The 15996-nt window shown below is 42.7% G+C and overlaps 1 protein-coding gene across 2 annotated transcripts in view; it reads right to left on the reverse strand.

The window, feature by feature from the left end:
* PPP1R12C (protein phosphatase 1 regulatory subunit 12C) overlaps nt 1–15996 on the reverse strand; it is a 243257-nt gene that overhangs the window by 56091 nt on the left and 171170 nt on the right. For both annotated transcript variants that reach the window (XM_073602853.1, XM_073602852.1), the window contains 2 exons: nt 15005–15089; nt 3910–4019 (listed from right to left, as the gene is read on the reverse strand). In XM_073602853.1, coding sequence (XP_073458954.1) covers nt 3910–4019; nt 15005–15089 — 195 coding nt within the window. The remainder of the gene's footprint in view (nt 1–3909; nt 4020–15004; nt 15090–15996) is intronic.

Genomic DNA, 15996 nt, shown 5'->3' on the forward strand with positions numbered 1-15996 from the left:
CGTAAATTGACAGCACTATACAAGTACCTTAAATAATAATAATAATAATAATAAAGTAATGAAGTAAAGAAATCTACAATGTTGAGGTTACTCAATAGCCAGAAGCAAACGGTGGTTGCCATCATCCCAAAATTGTAGAACTATAGAAAGAAATCCCCATGAAGCTGGACTATAAAGGCAACATAAACAAAGACTGTGTATAATAAAATCTTAATATTTTATTGAAGCATTAAAAGGATGAACCTATATTGGGCTGTATATACAAACGTGATCGATCATATAAGATGTATGTAACCTGTAATAGCACATTGATGTTACAGTCTATTGGTCCCAACACCACCGGTCTTTTGAATGTATAGAAGATTACATTGGGTGGGAGACCAATACCCAACGGATTTTTAAAAATGTACATTTCTTCTTTAGGGTACACAAGGAGGAGGAGTGATTCTCCAATGTCAACATAATATACAGCCAGTATAAAAATGGATTAAAAGTAGGACTCCCACCCCCCCCCCCCCCCCCCATCCCCCAATGCCTGAATGGTGGATCATATACAGAAATGAAATACCCTTTGTGGTGTCCTATAGCGTGGTGCGATGGCTCGGGAGGGAAATGTGCCAATGGGGGGGGGGGGGTGGAGTAGTCCATCTCACCTTACACACGAATATCGGGCCTCAGTGATATCTGGACTGGCTCGGATGATTGGTGATGGTGGTAACCCCATTGGGTTAGAATAGCAACGACACCTACTTCTAATCCATTTTATACTGGCTGTATATTATGTTGACATTCTGGCACTATAAATTAGAAATTGCCGCCTATATGGGGGTTTCTCTTTCTATAAGTCTACAATGTCGATGTGGACTTCTAAAAAACAAAAAAAACAAAAAAAAAAAAAAAAAAAAAATAAGCCACTAGTAATGTGAAAGTAGTGGGTATTGAGTGGAGAATAAAAAGTCCAAGGCGAGAGAGGGGCCACACATCTCGGCTGAACTAGGGACATCACTGGGTGCTAATAGCTGTATCTTCTAAATAGCCCTAAAATGCATAGGTTCTCTAGGTATCTTCTGCAATTTCCAGTGAAATTTTTTTTTTTTTTAAACACAAAACACATTAGCTTAAAAGTAAAAAAAGGAGTGAACACCCACCAACTGGACCATATAGGTTGCCAACATCCCTCAAATACAATATAAAGAGGGTACCCCCAAACGAGTGGGACTTTAACGGGAACACAAAATTATATATAAACAATAAAAAAAAAAAAAAATTGTATTTATTTTTTTTATTGGAGATACATATTATACAATATATTTAGAAAAATACAGAAAAAGCACAGTATACATAATACAAAAATACAGAAAACCACTAAAAACATTGGTGTCAATATTGGTGATACAAATAGGTTGTCCAGACGGCCCGACGCGTTTTGGGACTATAAAGACGTCCCTTCATCTTTAGTATTCGGAATATTCGCCCACACATCCTCTCTTGCAATTTGCAAGTCACTCTTCACCCCTTTGGCTGAATCTGTTTAAGGTAGGTTCCAATATTGCTCATATAGTCAATCAAGATCCTTGGACTCATGTAACCCGCAGATGTTGCTTTTATATTTTTATATACTTTCATATACTTTCCATCTTTCATAGATTATGACCATGTTTCGCAGAGAAACTATAGTCTGATATCTTCTATATGGGCCCCTTCGGTTAGTGCCTTTCTTGGGGTGGAACAGTGTGAATGAGATTGGACCTATCCTCTACCTCCCTGTCCTCTCGACATCGAGGTATTTGATTCGCATTTAAATGCCGCCATTGCTCCAGCATTGAGATCTATATGGTGTTCCCTTTGGGTATGATCTTTTGATGTGATGATTTTGATTCTGTATGTCCTATTACTATGAGCAGCTTTCAGATGTATGTGTATACTATGTTGAATTGTTTTTTTTTTTTTTTATTTTATTGCACAGTATGATCCTGTCCTATGATTTTCCCCTGATGAAGGGACGTCTTTATAGTCCCGAAACCCATCGGGCCATCTGGACAACCTATTTGTATCACCAATATTGACACCAATGTTTTTAGTGGTTTTCGGTATTTTTGTATTATGTATACTGTGCTTTTTCTGTATTTTTCTAAATATATTGTATAATCTGCATCTCAAATAAATTTTTTTTTATTGTTTATATATAATTTTGTATTGCCTTTAAAGTCCCACTCATTTGGGGGTACCCTCTTTGTATTAGCTTAAAAGTAAAGCAAGGGGCACAGCCATAGTGTGTCACAAACACATTAAAAAAATTACTAATTGATTTCACTAGTTGCCTGGAGTATAGCTCATCAATAGAAAAAGGGAAGGTGAAGTGGGATCTCAACAAGTTTTTTTAAATTAAGGTTTTAATCAAATACTATTGTTTGTTGAAGTAAATAAATTCTAAGCAATAACCGATATATATCTCAATATATATCTATATCTCTACCTCAATTTTTACAGCGCTACAGTACATTCGCTAATAAACCAATCAAAAAATTAGGTGAAAAAATTCAGTATAAATAAAATGTAGTCCAACTAATATTGCGACAGATGGCTTAATTACAACAGTGATCCATTCAATAAACATCCATCCTCCAGTAAAGTGCTCGGTGCTCCAAAGTAATAAAAAAAAATAAATACAAGTGCTGAAGTGCTCTAGGTAAACATGCCGTGCAGTATGGCACACACACCCCTCCTGTGCCCTCACCAGAAAAAGTGGACCCTTAGCTTTTCAGTCTGGGGGTTAAACTTTTATATCTGGCAGTAGGGGTGCCACAGATCTCCTCTGTCCTTTTAAAGCTCCAACCTGCATCTTCTATAAACAGCTTGAATCTTCACCAGGCTCAATGAAAAGAGTTCTCATAGCGTAGTAACTTTTAAAAATGTATCAGCGCAATTAAAATTCTACTTAGTGTTATCAGGAACAAAACAATATTTTGTAATGGTAGGGCACTTCTGGGTTCCACAGACTGCCGAAGTGACGTAGTTGGTTAGGGTACCAGAAATTGCATCAATACGTTTCGTCCCTCCATTGGGGGCATCATCAAGGATGTGCTTGCTGACTCCCTGTGGGAGGGGCCATCTGAGGAACGCATGTCAAGCTGCGGTGAACCCAGAGTTCTACCATTACAAAAAGCCTGTTTTTTCCCTGATACTCTGTGTGGAATCCTATTCATGCTAATACAATTTTAAAGTTACTACACTATGAGAACTCTTTACAATGAGCCTTGTGGAGATTCAACGCGTTTATAGAAGCAGTAGGTTGGAGATTTAAAATAACAGATCAGTGGCACCCCTACCACCAGAAAAAAGAAAGTTTAACCCCCAGACTGAAAAGCTGACGGTCTATTTTTCTGGAGAGTAAGGGCATAGGAGGGGTGTGTGCCACACTGCATGGCATGTTTACCTGGAGCACTTTAGCACTTTTATTATGAACTTTGGAGCACCGAGCACTTTGCTGGAGGATGGATGTTTAATTGATCACTGTCACAATATTAGTTGGACTAGATTTTTTGATGAATTAGAGTATGAATTCCATTGTAATGTTTTTCCCTGATTTGAATCCCATTCTAATGTTTTTATGGGATTTGAAACAGACAATTCATGCGAGTAAGACCACGAACACAAGCAAATTAAAGACTTCATAGAGGAGTGTATAAAAATGACAGTTGACAGAATCTGGTGAGCATTTTACACAAAAACATATACAAGTAGTAAATTCTGCTATCTCGTGTTAGGCACGAAGCGCCTCCAATTTCTACCAATTAAGCAATCCAACAGGGAAGAATTAAGTCACTTGAACTTGCAATTTAAACAAATTAGTCCTTTTATGATCCAGATTATCTGCAACCATCCTTAAATGTATACTTAAAACCATACCCCTGTGTTTGCCGCTCGTTGCTCCCTCCGCCATTTTCTTCTGTCTCTTGACATAGTCAAGTGGTTTGAGATTTCAATTTCACAGTTATCTTTGGTAACTGCTTCAGGTTCTATTGTATGAAGAAAAAAAATGTTTAAGTACACACTGAGAAGAAAAGAAATTTTTAAAAAAGGAATTTTGAATTACCTGTAAATTCTATATCTTGGAGTACAGTACAGGACACAGGCTGAGTATTTATAGACTGTGGGTTATAGGCTGGTACCTTCAGTGATTGATTGGCAAACTTTTGAGTGCTTACCAACTGGGAATCCCCCTTATAACCCTACACCACTCTTAGTTCTCAGTTTTGTAGCAATGTAGAATAACCCAGGAATGGGAGGAGTTCTGTACTCCAAAATATGGAATTTATAGGGCAAGTCAAATTCCTTTTACCTTCATCATACAGAACAGGACACAGGCTTAGTAACCACAGAGATGCTGGGGCTTCTGTAAGCAATGGATGAGAAGGTCCAACAAGGGTCAACACCCACTTTGCTTTGTGGTAGACTCTGATGGCTCTGACTACGTCCCAGTAGTGAAGATCAAATTCCTTTGAGTGCTTAGGAGTAGGGCACAAGAAATATTTATTGAGGTAGAAAACAGACCACTGAAGGAAGAAAAGACAGTCTTAAGTTAAGACTATCTTTTCTTTGTGAGGAATGGCTCCTTAAAAGCGGGAGCTGCTAGTTCAGAGACACATCTGACAGATGTGACAGGAACCATGAAGGCCACTATGCAGGAAAGATCAAATGGATATGCCAGTTGGGTTCAAAGGGTGGTGTCTGCAGGGCAGAGAGAACCAAACAGAGGTGCCAAGGTAGCACAAGGTGCTGTAAGGGTGGCCTGATCCAAGATGCACCTTGAAAAAAGGTTTAGACAAGGAGAGCGAGGCCAGAAGATTTTGAAAAGGAAAGGACAAGGATGAAACCTGTCTTTTCAGAATGCTTAAAGTGGATGTAAACCCCAATTTTTTTAAATTAAGGCTTGTAACTTGTACAGTATAGGCTTTCATGTCATCTGTGCCTAGTCTTGCCACAAAGAGTTAATCCAGCTCTGAGCAATCATCTTATTTTTCAGTGAGATAAAAACAGACAGAAAAATACCTGTCGGGTTCTCCCCCCCTGCTGTGAGTGACAGGTGATTTACATATCTCATGCACAAGCCTTAGGAGGCCTTATGTGCAATTCCCATCCCCCCTCCTTTCATCCCATGTAGACTGCGGAGTATGTGCACATACGCAGGAATGACATGGCGCCATGAGCGTGCTCTGCTTCTTCACAGAACACGCTCTGCCACTCCTGTGTGTGCATTTTAGTCTCCCCTGGTGTGAGGCTCATCCTCACAACACTGGCTGGCCAGGGGAGTGTAGTGGTGGGCTGAGGAGTCCTCTGACATCACGACTCCGCCCACCGAGCGCCAAAAAGCAGATCTGCCCAAAGATTTGGGAATATTGCGGGGCTCCACTAAGCTAAAGAGGTGAATTATGACAGGTAAGGATACATGCAGAAGGCATGTATATCCTTCTAGATATGCCCTATGTTATTAAAATTAGAAACAATGACAGTGGGTTTACATCCACGTTAAGGCTTATTTCTGGTCAGGCCCTGATTGTAGGAATGGCAGAATGCAAAGCACAATGCAATCTCTAGGATTTACAGTGGATATAGAAAAGAATCACCCCACTTTAAAATTACATTTTGTTGCTTTGAACAATGAAAATTACAATTTGTTTTATCCAGCTGTATTTACTCAGTACAACGTATGACTTTCAAGTAAAAGATATAACGCCAACATTTCAGAAAAGAAAAGAAAAAAAAAAAAAAAAAATCACTATGTTGGGAAAATGATCACCCCCTTGTGTCAGTATTTTGTTGAACCACCTTTTGCATTAACCAGTTGCCGCCCGCCGCTATACGTCGGCACAATGGCAGTGGTGGGCAAATGGGCGTACCTGTACGTCTCCTTTAAGAGCCAGGGATAGCAGGCGCCAGTGCGCATGCTGCGTACAGCGAGAACATGCCCGGTCTCCCGGCGGTCGTGTCACGGAGCCTCAGGACGGGGAAGTGCCTGTAAACAAGGCATTTCCCCATTCTGGCTTGCGTCATGACAGATCACCACTCCCTGTCATTGGGAGCGGTGATTGCGGTCATGCGACTTGAAGCCCATCCCCCCAGTTAGAATCACTCCCTAGGACACACTTAACCCCTTTATCGCCCCCCAGTGGTTAACCCCCTCACTGCCAGTGTCATTTAACACAGTAATCAGTGCATTTTTATAGCACTGATCGCTGTATAAATGACAATGGTCCCCAAAAAAGTGTCAAAACTGTCCGATGTGTCTATATTATTTATGAATCATCACTCATATCACTATGTCACTGCCTATTGGACTTTTATGTTATCAATTTAATATACACTGTATGAATTTTATTACACTAAAATATTTTTTGATTATTTTTGAGTGATACTTAATAGGTTGTCACTTTTTAGTTTATTGTGGTAAATATACACATGTACATACAAATTTTGTTATAATTAGCGCTGCTATTTGATTTCACTTGAGGTAAGGGCAGGTTTTAGTGAATCATTTATTATTATTTTTTGCACTATTTGAATTTAAGCAGCAGCTGTCAGTGAGGGGTAGATCTGTGAGCGCAGCGTTTGGCACATAGGAGGGGGCGGTGATCCTGTGGACCATATTAAGTGACTGTCCGATGTGTCTGCCATAATGTTGCAGTCCCGCTAAAAATCGCAGATTGCCATCATTACTAATATATAAAAAAAATTAAAATAAAAAATGCGATAAACTATCCCCTATTTTGTATACACTATAACTTTTGCGCAAACTAATCAATATAGGCTTATTGAGATTTTTTTTACCAAAAATATGTAGACGAATACATATCAGTCTAAACTGAGGAAAACTTTTTTATATATATTTTTGGGGGATATTATAGCAAAAAGTAAAAAATTCGTTTTTTTTTCAAAATTGTCGCCCTTTGTTTATAGCGCAAAAAATAAAAACCACAGAAGTGATCAAATACCACCAAAAGAAAGCTCTATTTGTGGGTAAAAAAGACGTCAATTGTGTTTGGGTGCAATGTCGCACGACTGTGCGATTGTCAGTTAAAGCGACGCAGTGCCGAATTGCAAAAAGTGTTCTGGTCATGAAGGGGGTAAAATCTTCTGGGGCTGAAGCGGTTAATTACAGACTTTAGTCTGTTGGGATATGTCTCTACGAACTTTGCAATATTTGCCTACTTCTTTACAGAACTGTTTAAATTCATAAACCTGATGGTGACCAGTCATTACCTGCTGGGACGTCCCAGAGCAATAGCCTTGAGGGGAGGGAGACTCCTTGCCAAACAATAGCCTTTAGAAATTTATACGGCAGCCCATAGTACACTGTGGCCAAAAGCCAAATCCTCAGCTGCTCGAACATCCACTTGATAAAATTTTGTGAACCTATGCACTGAAGACCAGGTAGCACCCTTACAAATCTGAGCCACAGATACCTGGTGGCGAAAAGCCCAGGGGGTTCCTACACCCCTGGTAGAATGAGCTCTCACCCTAAAGGGAGGAGCTTTATGTTTCAGACCATAGGTCTGAATGATCAATTGACGGACCCAATTGGCAATGGAAATTTTGAAAGCTGCCTGCCCCTTCTTGGGTCCTTTTGGTAAAAAAAAAAAAACAAAACAAAAAAAAGGTCTGATCCTCGGATCTCCGCAGATCTAGACAAATAAGACTTGACTGCCCGGACATTGTCCAAAGAATGCAGTCGTCTCTTTTTCGCCGAACGAGGCTGAAAGAAAAAAAAGAAGGAAACAATGTCTTGATTTAAATGAAAGGCTGACACCACTTTTGGCAAAAAGGATGGAACAGGTCGTAACACGACTCTGTCATGGTGAAGTATCAAGTATGGTTCCCTGCATGAAAGGGCCTCCAACTCAGATACCCTTCTAGCCAAGGTGCCACCAGGAAAGCTAGCCTGCATGACAGCAAGTCTAATGGAATTTCCTTAATAGGTTCCAATGGTTGTTTCTGTAACACAGACAGCACAAAGTTCAAGTGCCAAAGACACATAGGTGACCTAATGGGGGGGTGGGGGGTGGAGAGCAAGTGAGTTGCCTCTTGCATAAAGGTTCGGATCAGTGAATGGGAGGCTAAAGGCCTTTGGAAGAATACCGGTAGGGCCGAAACTTGACCTCCGATTGTACTCAAAGCCAATTTGATTTCCATATCTGACTGTAGAAAAGAGAATTCTCCCAATCACATATTTCCGAGGATGCCATTTTCTGGATTCACACCAAGCAATACAAGTCTTCCAGACCTTATGATAAATCTTCCTAGTGATAGCTTTTCTAGCATTCACTAGAGTAGAAATGACGGGTCCCAAGATGCCACGGTCCTTTAACTCCCTGGCTTCAATAGCCATCCCATCAGATTTAGAGACTGTAAATTGGGGTGGAATATAGGATCTTGAGACAGTAGATCGGGGCTACGTAGAAAAGTCCATGGCCCATCTATTGTCAGTCTCACAAACTCAGGGAACCAGGGCCTTCTGGGCCAGGCTGGTGCCACCAGAATGACTGGAAGCCCCTCTTTCAAAATCCTGCGCAACAAATGTGGAAGAAGGCAAGGGATCGAAGGGAAAGCATAAACCAGGGAGTACTGGCTCCATGGAACTAATAGAGCATCTGCTCCAATTGCCAAAGGATCTCTTGTTCAAGACACAAACTGCTGTAGCTTGTTGTTGAACCTGGATGCCAGTAGGTTCGACCTCTGGCCATCCCCAACGTTGGCAAACTTCCTGGAACACCTCTGCATGTAGGGACCATTCCCCCGGGCAGATCTGCTGGCGGCTGAGATAATCTGCCTTCCAGTTCTCTGCTCCCGGGGTATGGACTGCCGATATTATTGGCACGTGTCCCTCTGCCCAGGCTAGTATGTAGTTCACCTCCTTCCGAGCTGAACGACTCCTGGTACCGCCTTGGTGGATTATATAGGCCACTGCCGTGGCATTGTTGGACTGAACCCCTTATGGGGCAGTCCTGAAGCTCCACCATCCAGGATCGGAGTGCTAAACGTACTGCCTGCAATTCTAGGACATTTATGGGCAGGGTCTGCTCTGTCCCTGACCATGTCACCTGGGCTGTAAGCCCGTCTAGGGTCGCTCCCCTGGCTGAGAGACTGGCATCTGTAGTCAGTACTCTCAAAGTTACTGGGAGAAAGGATTTTCCCTTTCGCAGGTTCTGATCCTGCAACCACCAGTTTAAGCTTAAGCATGCCCGAGATAAGCACACTGAAAAATCCAGGGCTTTTCTTCCTCTGTTCCAAGCCAACAAGATGTCCTGTTGTAAAGGCCTGGAATGGAACTGGGCATAGGGCACTGTCTCGAAGGAGGACACCAACCTCCCTAGAAGGCTCATACACAGCCGAATGGAGGGTTGTCTGGTGCCCCTGATCTTTCAGGGCACAGATCCTTACAGGTGGCAAGAATACTCTTGCTTGGACCGTGTTTAGAATCAGACCTAAATATCTTGAACTGGTCTCAAGGCTGACTTTTCGGTATTTATGATCCAGCCTAAGCTTTTCAAACGCCTCACTGTGTATATTATGCTCCCTTAAAAGACCCAGTACTGGTGCTAGGACCTTTGTGAACACCTGGGGAGTGGTAGCAAGCCCGAAGGGTAGAGCCACAAACGGAAAATGACGTTCATGTACTGCAAAACGTAGGAACCTCTGATGAGGCTAAAAAGATAGGTACGTGTCCTTTATATCGATGGAGGCCAAAAAGTCTGCCCTCTGGACTGAGGTTACTACTGAGCGGACAGACTCCATCGGAAAGGACTGTATCAAAAGTTACTTGTTCAGGGATCTTAGGTCCAAAATGGGCCTTGTGTCCCCATTTGGTTTCTGAACCATAAATAGGTTTGAGTAAAATCCTGTGCCCCTTTCGGATACTGGAACCTCTACAATCACTCCTTGATGCACTAGATGATGTAGTGCCTGAGGCAATACGTTTATTTTTGGAGGCTCCGAGGGAACGCTGGATCTTAGAAACATCTGAGGGGGCGCCCCTCGCAACTCCAGCTTGTAACCGCAAGATATAATAATTGAGGTGACCCACTCGTTCTGAATTGTTTTCCAAAATGTCCGCAAAGTGCAGCTGCCTTCCCCCCACCTGATGGAGTGGGGGCATCCCCTCAAAAGGAGGGCTTGGTGTTGGGTTTAGAAGAATTTTGGACCCAAGGCCTTTTCTGGCCCTGCGGCTTGCCCCTGGCCCTAGCGCCCTGTTGGAGGTGGAACCGCCCCGACGTTGAGACATTTGAGGAAGCAGTCCCTGGGTTTTTAAATGAGGGACGTTTGGTGCTTTTCTTCACAGGAAGTAGAGAACTCTTCCCTCCGGAAATCCTTTTGATATATTTGTCCAAACGATCACCGAAAAAACGTTCCCCATGAAACGGGAAACCAGCCAATAACTTTACAAGGAAGCTCGGCTGACCAGTTCTTAAGCCATAAAAGTCTGCGCATATGTACAGACAAGAGAGCCAGACAAGAAACCTGCTGTATTGCATCCTTTAAAGTATCAACAGCAAAACACAGGGCTCAAGGAATAGCTGTCTTACTTTCAGGCAAATCATCCTCCTGGTTAGGCCTATCAGGCCATTTGACCTGATCCTTTACAGACTGGCAAATACCAATTGCTGCAACAGCTGGCTGAATAGCTGAACTGGCCAAGGAAAAGGAAGCTTTTAATAATAATTCCAATTTCTTGTCAACAGGGTCTTTCAAGCCCTGTGCGTTATCTACCAGACAAGTTAAGTTCTTGTTTAAGGAAGAGACTGCTGCATCTAAGGCTGGCATGCTCCATTTTTTGATGAACTTTTCATCCATGGGATATAAACGGGAAAACCTTTTAGGAGGCAAAAAAGTCCTGTCAGGATGTTCCCAATCAGCATACACCATCTGTTCCAACAGGGGGTGTAGCGGGAAAGTCTGTATGACCTGAAGAGGTCTCAGATTCCAAAGAGGACCAGGGGGGCTCAGTCACCTCTGCAAGAGGCAACTTAAAGGCAGAACGAGCCATTTCGGTAAGAGTCAGGATCAATAACGTCTGTGTCTGAGAGGCAGACATCGAGTGGATATCTTCTTGTCCAGATTGCTCAGAAGCAGACTCATCTGCCGGGCACTCCACCGAATCCTGAGCTTTAAGCTCTTCCCCATCCTCAACCCATTCATGCTCCAGACGAGGAGACTCCGGGGAGGGGGATCTGTCATGCTTCCTGCCACCCTGCGGGATGGAGGCAATCACACCGGCAATCCTGTGCTCTAACCCGGCTGAGGACAACTCATCCTTAGGGAGAAGCAGTAGCATAGACTGTAGGCACAATACCAGATAGGTGCAACGGCTGATTGCCCGGGAGCCTCTGGTCTTTCAAGGGATACAAAACTAGGGATACCCTAGGTTCATCAGGAACTACTAATGACGTAGGTGTGCCCTTCCCTGTGGCGTTAGTCCCGCTCCTCTTTTTGGAAGACATTCAATGTCTGCAAACAAAAAAAAAAAAGTACTTGGGTGTAATTAAAACACCTCAGAAGGGAGATGCTTTAATAGGGCTCACCAAGCCCCTATGCAACAATCCCGCTAAGCACCTTTACCCTGCCAAACACCTGGTGAGTCACGTGACCCGATAAGGAACAATGAACCACTGCAAGCATTTGTTCAGCGCCTGCTCTGTGTCCCACAGCTGCCTTCTTCAAGCAGCACATGCTTGGCCTGCGCAGCTTAAATAAGCTAGGTGTGCGCTGGAACATTCCATGCGTGTACGCATGTGCGCGGTCCCTGCGAATGGGCGTGAATGTATTTGCATACGATGAGAATTTTAGTGCGGCCAGATAAAGGCTACGGTGCATGTGCAGGCGAAGCCGCATGCGCCATGACCGCCAAACTGCTGAGCCCAGCAGCGCTCTAGCGAACGCACATGTGCCATGGTGAACCAAGGCGAAATGGCGCACCGTGGTAAAAAAAACAGCCAGATACAAGCAAAAAAAAAAAAAAAAGTACACTTTGCAAACACCCACATCTAGCCCAGAACTCCCATGTATGGTCACCACATACAGGTGTCCAAAGCCCTTAGCTAGCTTTACTGATTGTTATAATCACTGGGACATCCACAATAAAATAAAAGGGGTTTCACTTACCCGCCCAGGGCCACTTAGAAACTAAGGGCCCAATCTTCACCCTTCACGGCGAGTTCTTGTCACTTGGACCTTCAAGGACTGGGTACCCTTTCATGTTTAGGGTCCACTCCCTTGGACCTGTACAGCACCCTGCAGGAAATGCCCTAGCGCTGTAGTGTCCAGGATTTCCTCTCCGCAGGGTCCAGCACCTGGCGGCCACGTTACAGGCAAAACCTTGCAGGATCTTGAGTCTTCTTTGCGAGGCTCAGGTACCATTTATCTTTGCAGACACTGGTAAAAAACTGAAGTGCTTCCTGTATAGGAGGGGTTATATAGGGGACCACTTCCTGTGTGAAGACCTTTGCTCTACCAGTGTCCATTCACCTAATGATAAAGTATAACCCAGCAGCTAATGAATATTAGCCTGACACTGTGTCTCATGGTGTATGAAAAAGAAAATCGCCTTTTTCTCCTTTAACCACTGTGTGGTCATTTTTGCTGTGTGCTTTGGGTCATTGTCATGTTCAAAGGTAAACCACCTTTTCATTGACAACTTTCTGGCAAAGGGCAGCATATTTTCATGAAGAATTTATTGGTATTATGCCCCACCCATTTCTCCTTTTACCCTGACAAGTGCTCCAGTCCCTGCTGCAGAGAAACACCCATAACAGGATGTTACCACCTCCATGCCTTACTTTAGGAATGGTGTTATTTGGATGGTGAGCTGTATTGGATTTCCACCAGACATATTGTTTGGTGTTGAGGCCAAATAATACAATTTTAGTCTCATCTGACCCGAACAACTTTTTCCATGTGGCCTCAGAAGGGTCTACTACGGAAACTTAGCACTTTCTGTGAACTTTTTCCACAGGATAGAGTTTGTTAATGTTTTGAGCAGTGAAAATCTTTTCTGGATCAGTTATAAATTTCCCATTCTATTTGTCAATGATTGGGAAACGTCTTTTCAGATGTAGCGCTTAGTACTCAAAGGGGCATGGCAAGACCAGGAAGATTCAAGTGCAACAATGACAAAAATCTTGTTGCAGGGGGGGGCTTGGGGGTGACAAAATCTTTTATTGTTTTATTTAACATTGCCTCTGGGTTCTCTTCATCCCCTTGTGCTTGCCCCTTCTAGGGTGAGTATATTATGATCTGATTCAGGTAGAGACGGCAATGCTGGAGAAAGAGCCTGGCGTTTTTGAGCCCTGGACAGTCAGAGCTGTATTAAAAGCTGCTGCTCGCTGTCTGAGAAATGGACATGTTTGATGGAAGATGGAAGTCTGCTTTAGTCAAGGCCAATATTTTCATACCTGAGATAGAGCAAGAATCAGATACAGAGATGGATATCTAAATCAGGTACTGCTCTGGGTTAAGGGAAGCCTCATTAGTACTAGACCGAGTGTTGTGTAGCGCTTTTGGCAAAATGTTTGCTTGAGCTTTTGCTGTGGCCCGTCACCTGGTTGCTATCATTACTATGGGTAAGGGCATTTTCTGTGGGATACACAAAGCAGGGTGCTGAAATAGGGCAATATGTCCAAGGGGTAGTACGCATCAACCAAGGTGCAGGACTTGACTATCCTGTAGCCAAATCCTCATGGCAAAATGGAAGGCAGAAGCACCTAGGCGTCTTAAAAGGTGCTTTAAGTAGATAGGGCAGTTAAGTGTGAGAACTGTGGTATGATCCAACACTTGGTCGTCTAACTGAGACTAAGCTCTGGGTGGTTGATTTTTAGCGCAAAGCTTGAAATATTTATACTGTCCGTCCAAACACAGATCCGATGGTTTCTTGAAAATGGATGAATGTACACTACTCAGGACTGTGAGGCTACAGTAATGATCACATTGCAGGCCCCTATACAGGGTCCAGGCTTCGCTCTGGCATACCCCAGGAGGCGTCCTCAAGGACTGGGTTCCATAGGGATGCACCATGGCTTTGTATAGGACCCTGCAGCCTACTAGACTAGCCGGCTTTGCTTGGGCATACCCCAGGAGTCTTCAAGGTTTGGGTTCCATAGGGATGCACCACAGCCCTGTATAGGACCCTGGAGCTAACTAGACACGTTGCACAAAGTGTCAAGGTGAGCTACTACACAGAATCCAATGCCTGTAGCAACATTACAGGCCGTGCCCAAAGAGAATATCATCTAGTTAAGTCGCAATGCTCAAAAGCTTGCCAGTTCCCAATAACCTGAAAGTTCCAGCCCACAATCAGGATCTATGCATATTCAACCTATGCCCTGGATTAAGATATATTAGTTGCAACTAATTTGTAGAAACAAATGAATACATTGGGTTACATTCATAAAAATGTGAATGAGAATGCTAAACTGCAGGGAATGACTGCTCCTGATAAATTGTTACTAAATTTGGTCAATTCGCATGCCATATAATTAATATATAAATAAATACTACTGAGGCCGTTAACCATGGTCCCAGGCTTCCTGCTTCCACACAGACCGCCAGTCGGAAACAGAAGTTCTTCTCCATCCCCCCTACAGACACTGACAGGTTCCAGAAGACTGCATTCACAATTCACAGCATGTCTCGCGCATGCGCAGTGGGCACCCGTCTGTGAAGCCGCAATCTGTCACAGCTGGATGCCCATGGTGAAGATGCCGGGGACTGAAGTCAGCGGGTGAGACCGACTGGGGTGAGCAAACCGCTGGATCGTGGGACAGGTGAGTGGCTGTTTTTGTAGCTGCTGACTTATGTTTTCCACAAGTGACTGGAACTCTGCTTTAAAAGTACAGGACATTTTAAAAACAGCTGAAAGAAAGGCAAGTGGTTAATTAACTTTAGCTAGCTTGGTTACAGCCTAGCTTATAAAAAAGTACTAAAATATAAAAGTGTGAATTATAAAATACATCACCTTTCTTTGCAGAAGAATTCACAGTATGTTCAGGTAACGAGGTGGAAGTTTCAGTGTTCAGTGCTAACTCAGTTTTTCTTTGCTCCTATTACAAGAATACAAAAATAAAAAAGATATAGATCATGTTAGGTTTAAAAGTATTATATACTATTCTAGAAAACATACACAAAAGAAAAAAAAAAAATATATGTCTAGCCCATTGACTCTTTAAAAACAAATACAAAAAATGCTTTATTGGTACTCCGCATAAACGCTTTATTTTTTTTTTAACTTAGTATTTATTGTGACTTATTCAAAGTACAAAGTCAAACATAAGCTTATCATGTATATAATCAAGAAAAAAGTAACATAAGAGGTACATACAGTGGATATAAAAAGTGCACACACCCCTGTTAAAATGTCAGGTTTCTGTGATGTAAAAAAAAAAAAAAAAAAAAGAGAAAGAGAAAGATAAATTTCAGAACTTTTTTCACCTTTAATGTGACCTATAAACTGTACAACTCAGTTGAACAACAAACTGAAATCTTTTAGGTGGAGGGAAGCAAAAATAAAAAAATAAAATAAAATATGGTTGCACAAGTGTGCACACCTGTAAAACTAACACTTTGTTGAAGCACCTTTTGATTTTATTACAGCACTCAGTCTTTTTGGGTATGAGTCAGCATGGCACATCTTGGCAATATTTTCCCACTCTTCTTCGCAAAAACATTCCAAAATCTGTCGGATTGCGAGGGCATCTCCTGTGCACAGCCCTCTTCAGATCACCCCACACATTTTTATATCGGAATTATGTCTGGGCCATTCCAAAACTTGAATCTTCTTCTGGTGAAGCCATTCCTTTGTTGATTTGGATATATGCTTTGGGTTGTTGTCATGCTGAAAAATGAAGTTCCTCTTCATGTTCAGCTTTCTAACAGAAGCCTGAAGATTTTGTGCCAACGTTGACTGGTATTTGGAACTGTTCATAATTCCCTCTACCTTGACTAAGGCCC

This window comes from Aquarana catesbeiana, linkage group LG10, assembly GCF_042186555.1.
Source record: "Aquarana catesbeiana isolate 2022-GZ linkage group LG10, ASM4218655v1, whole genome shotgun sequence".
In the NCBI taxonomy this organism is placed as follows: domain Eukaryota; kingdom Metazoa; phylum Chordata; class Amphibia; order Anura; family Ranidae; genus Aquarana; species Aquarana catesbeiana.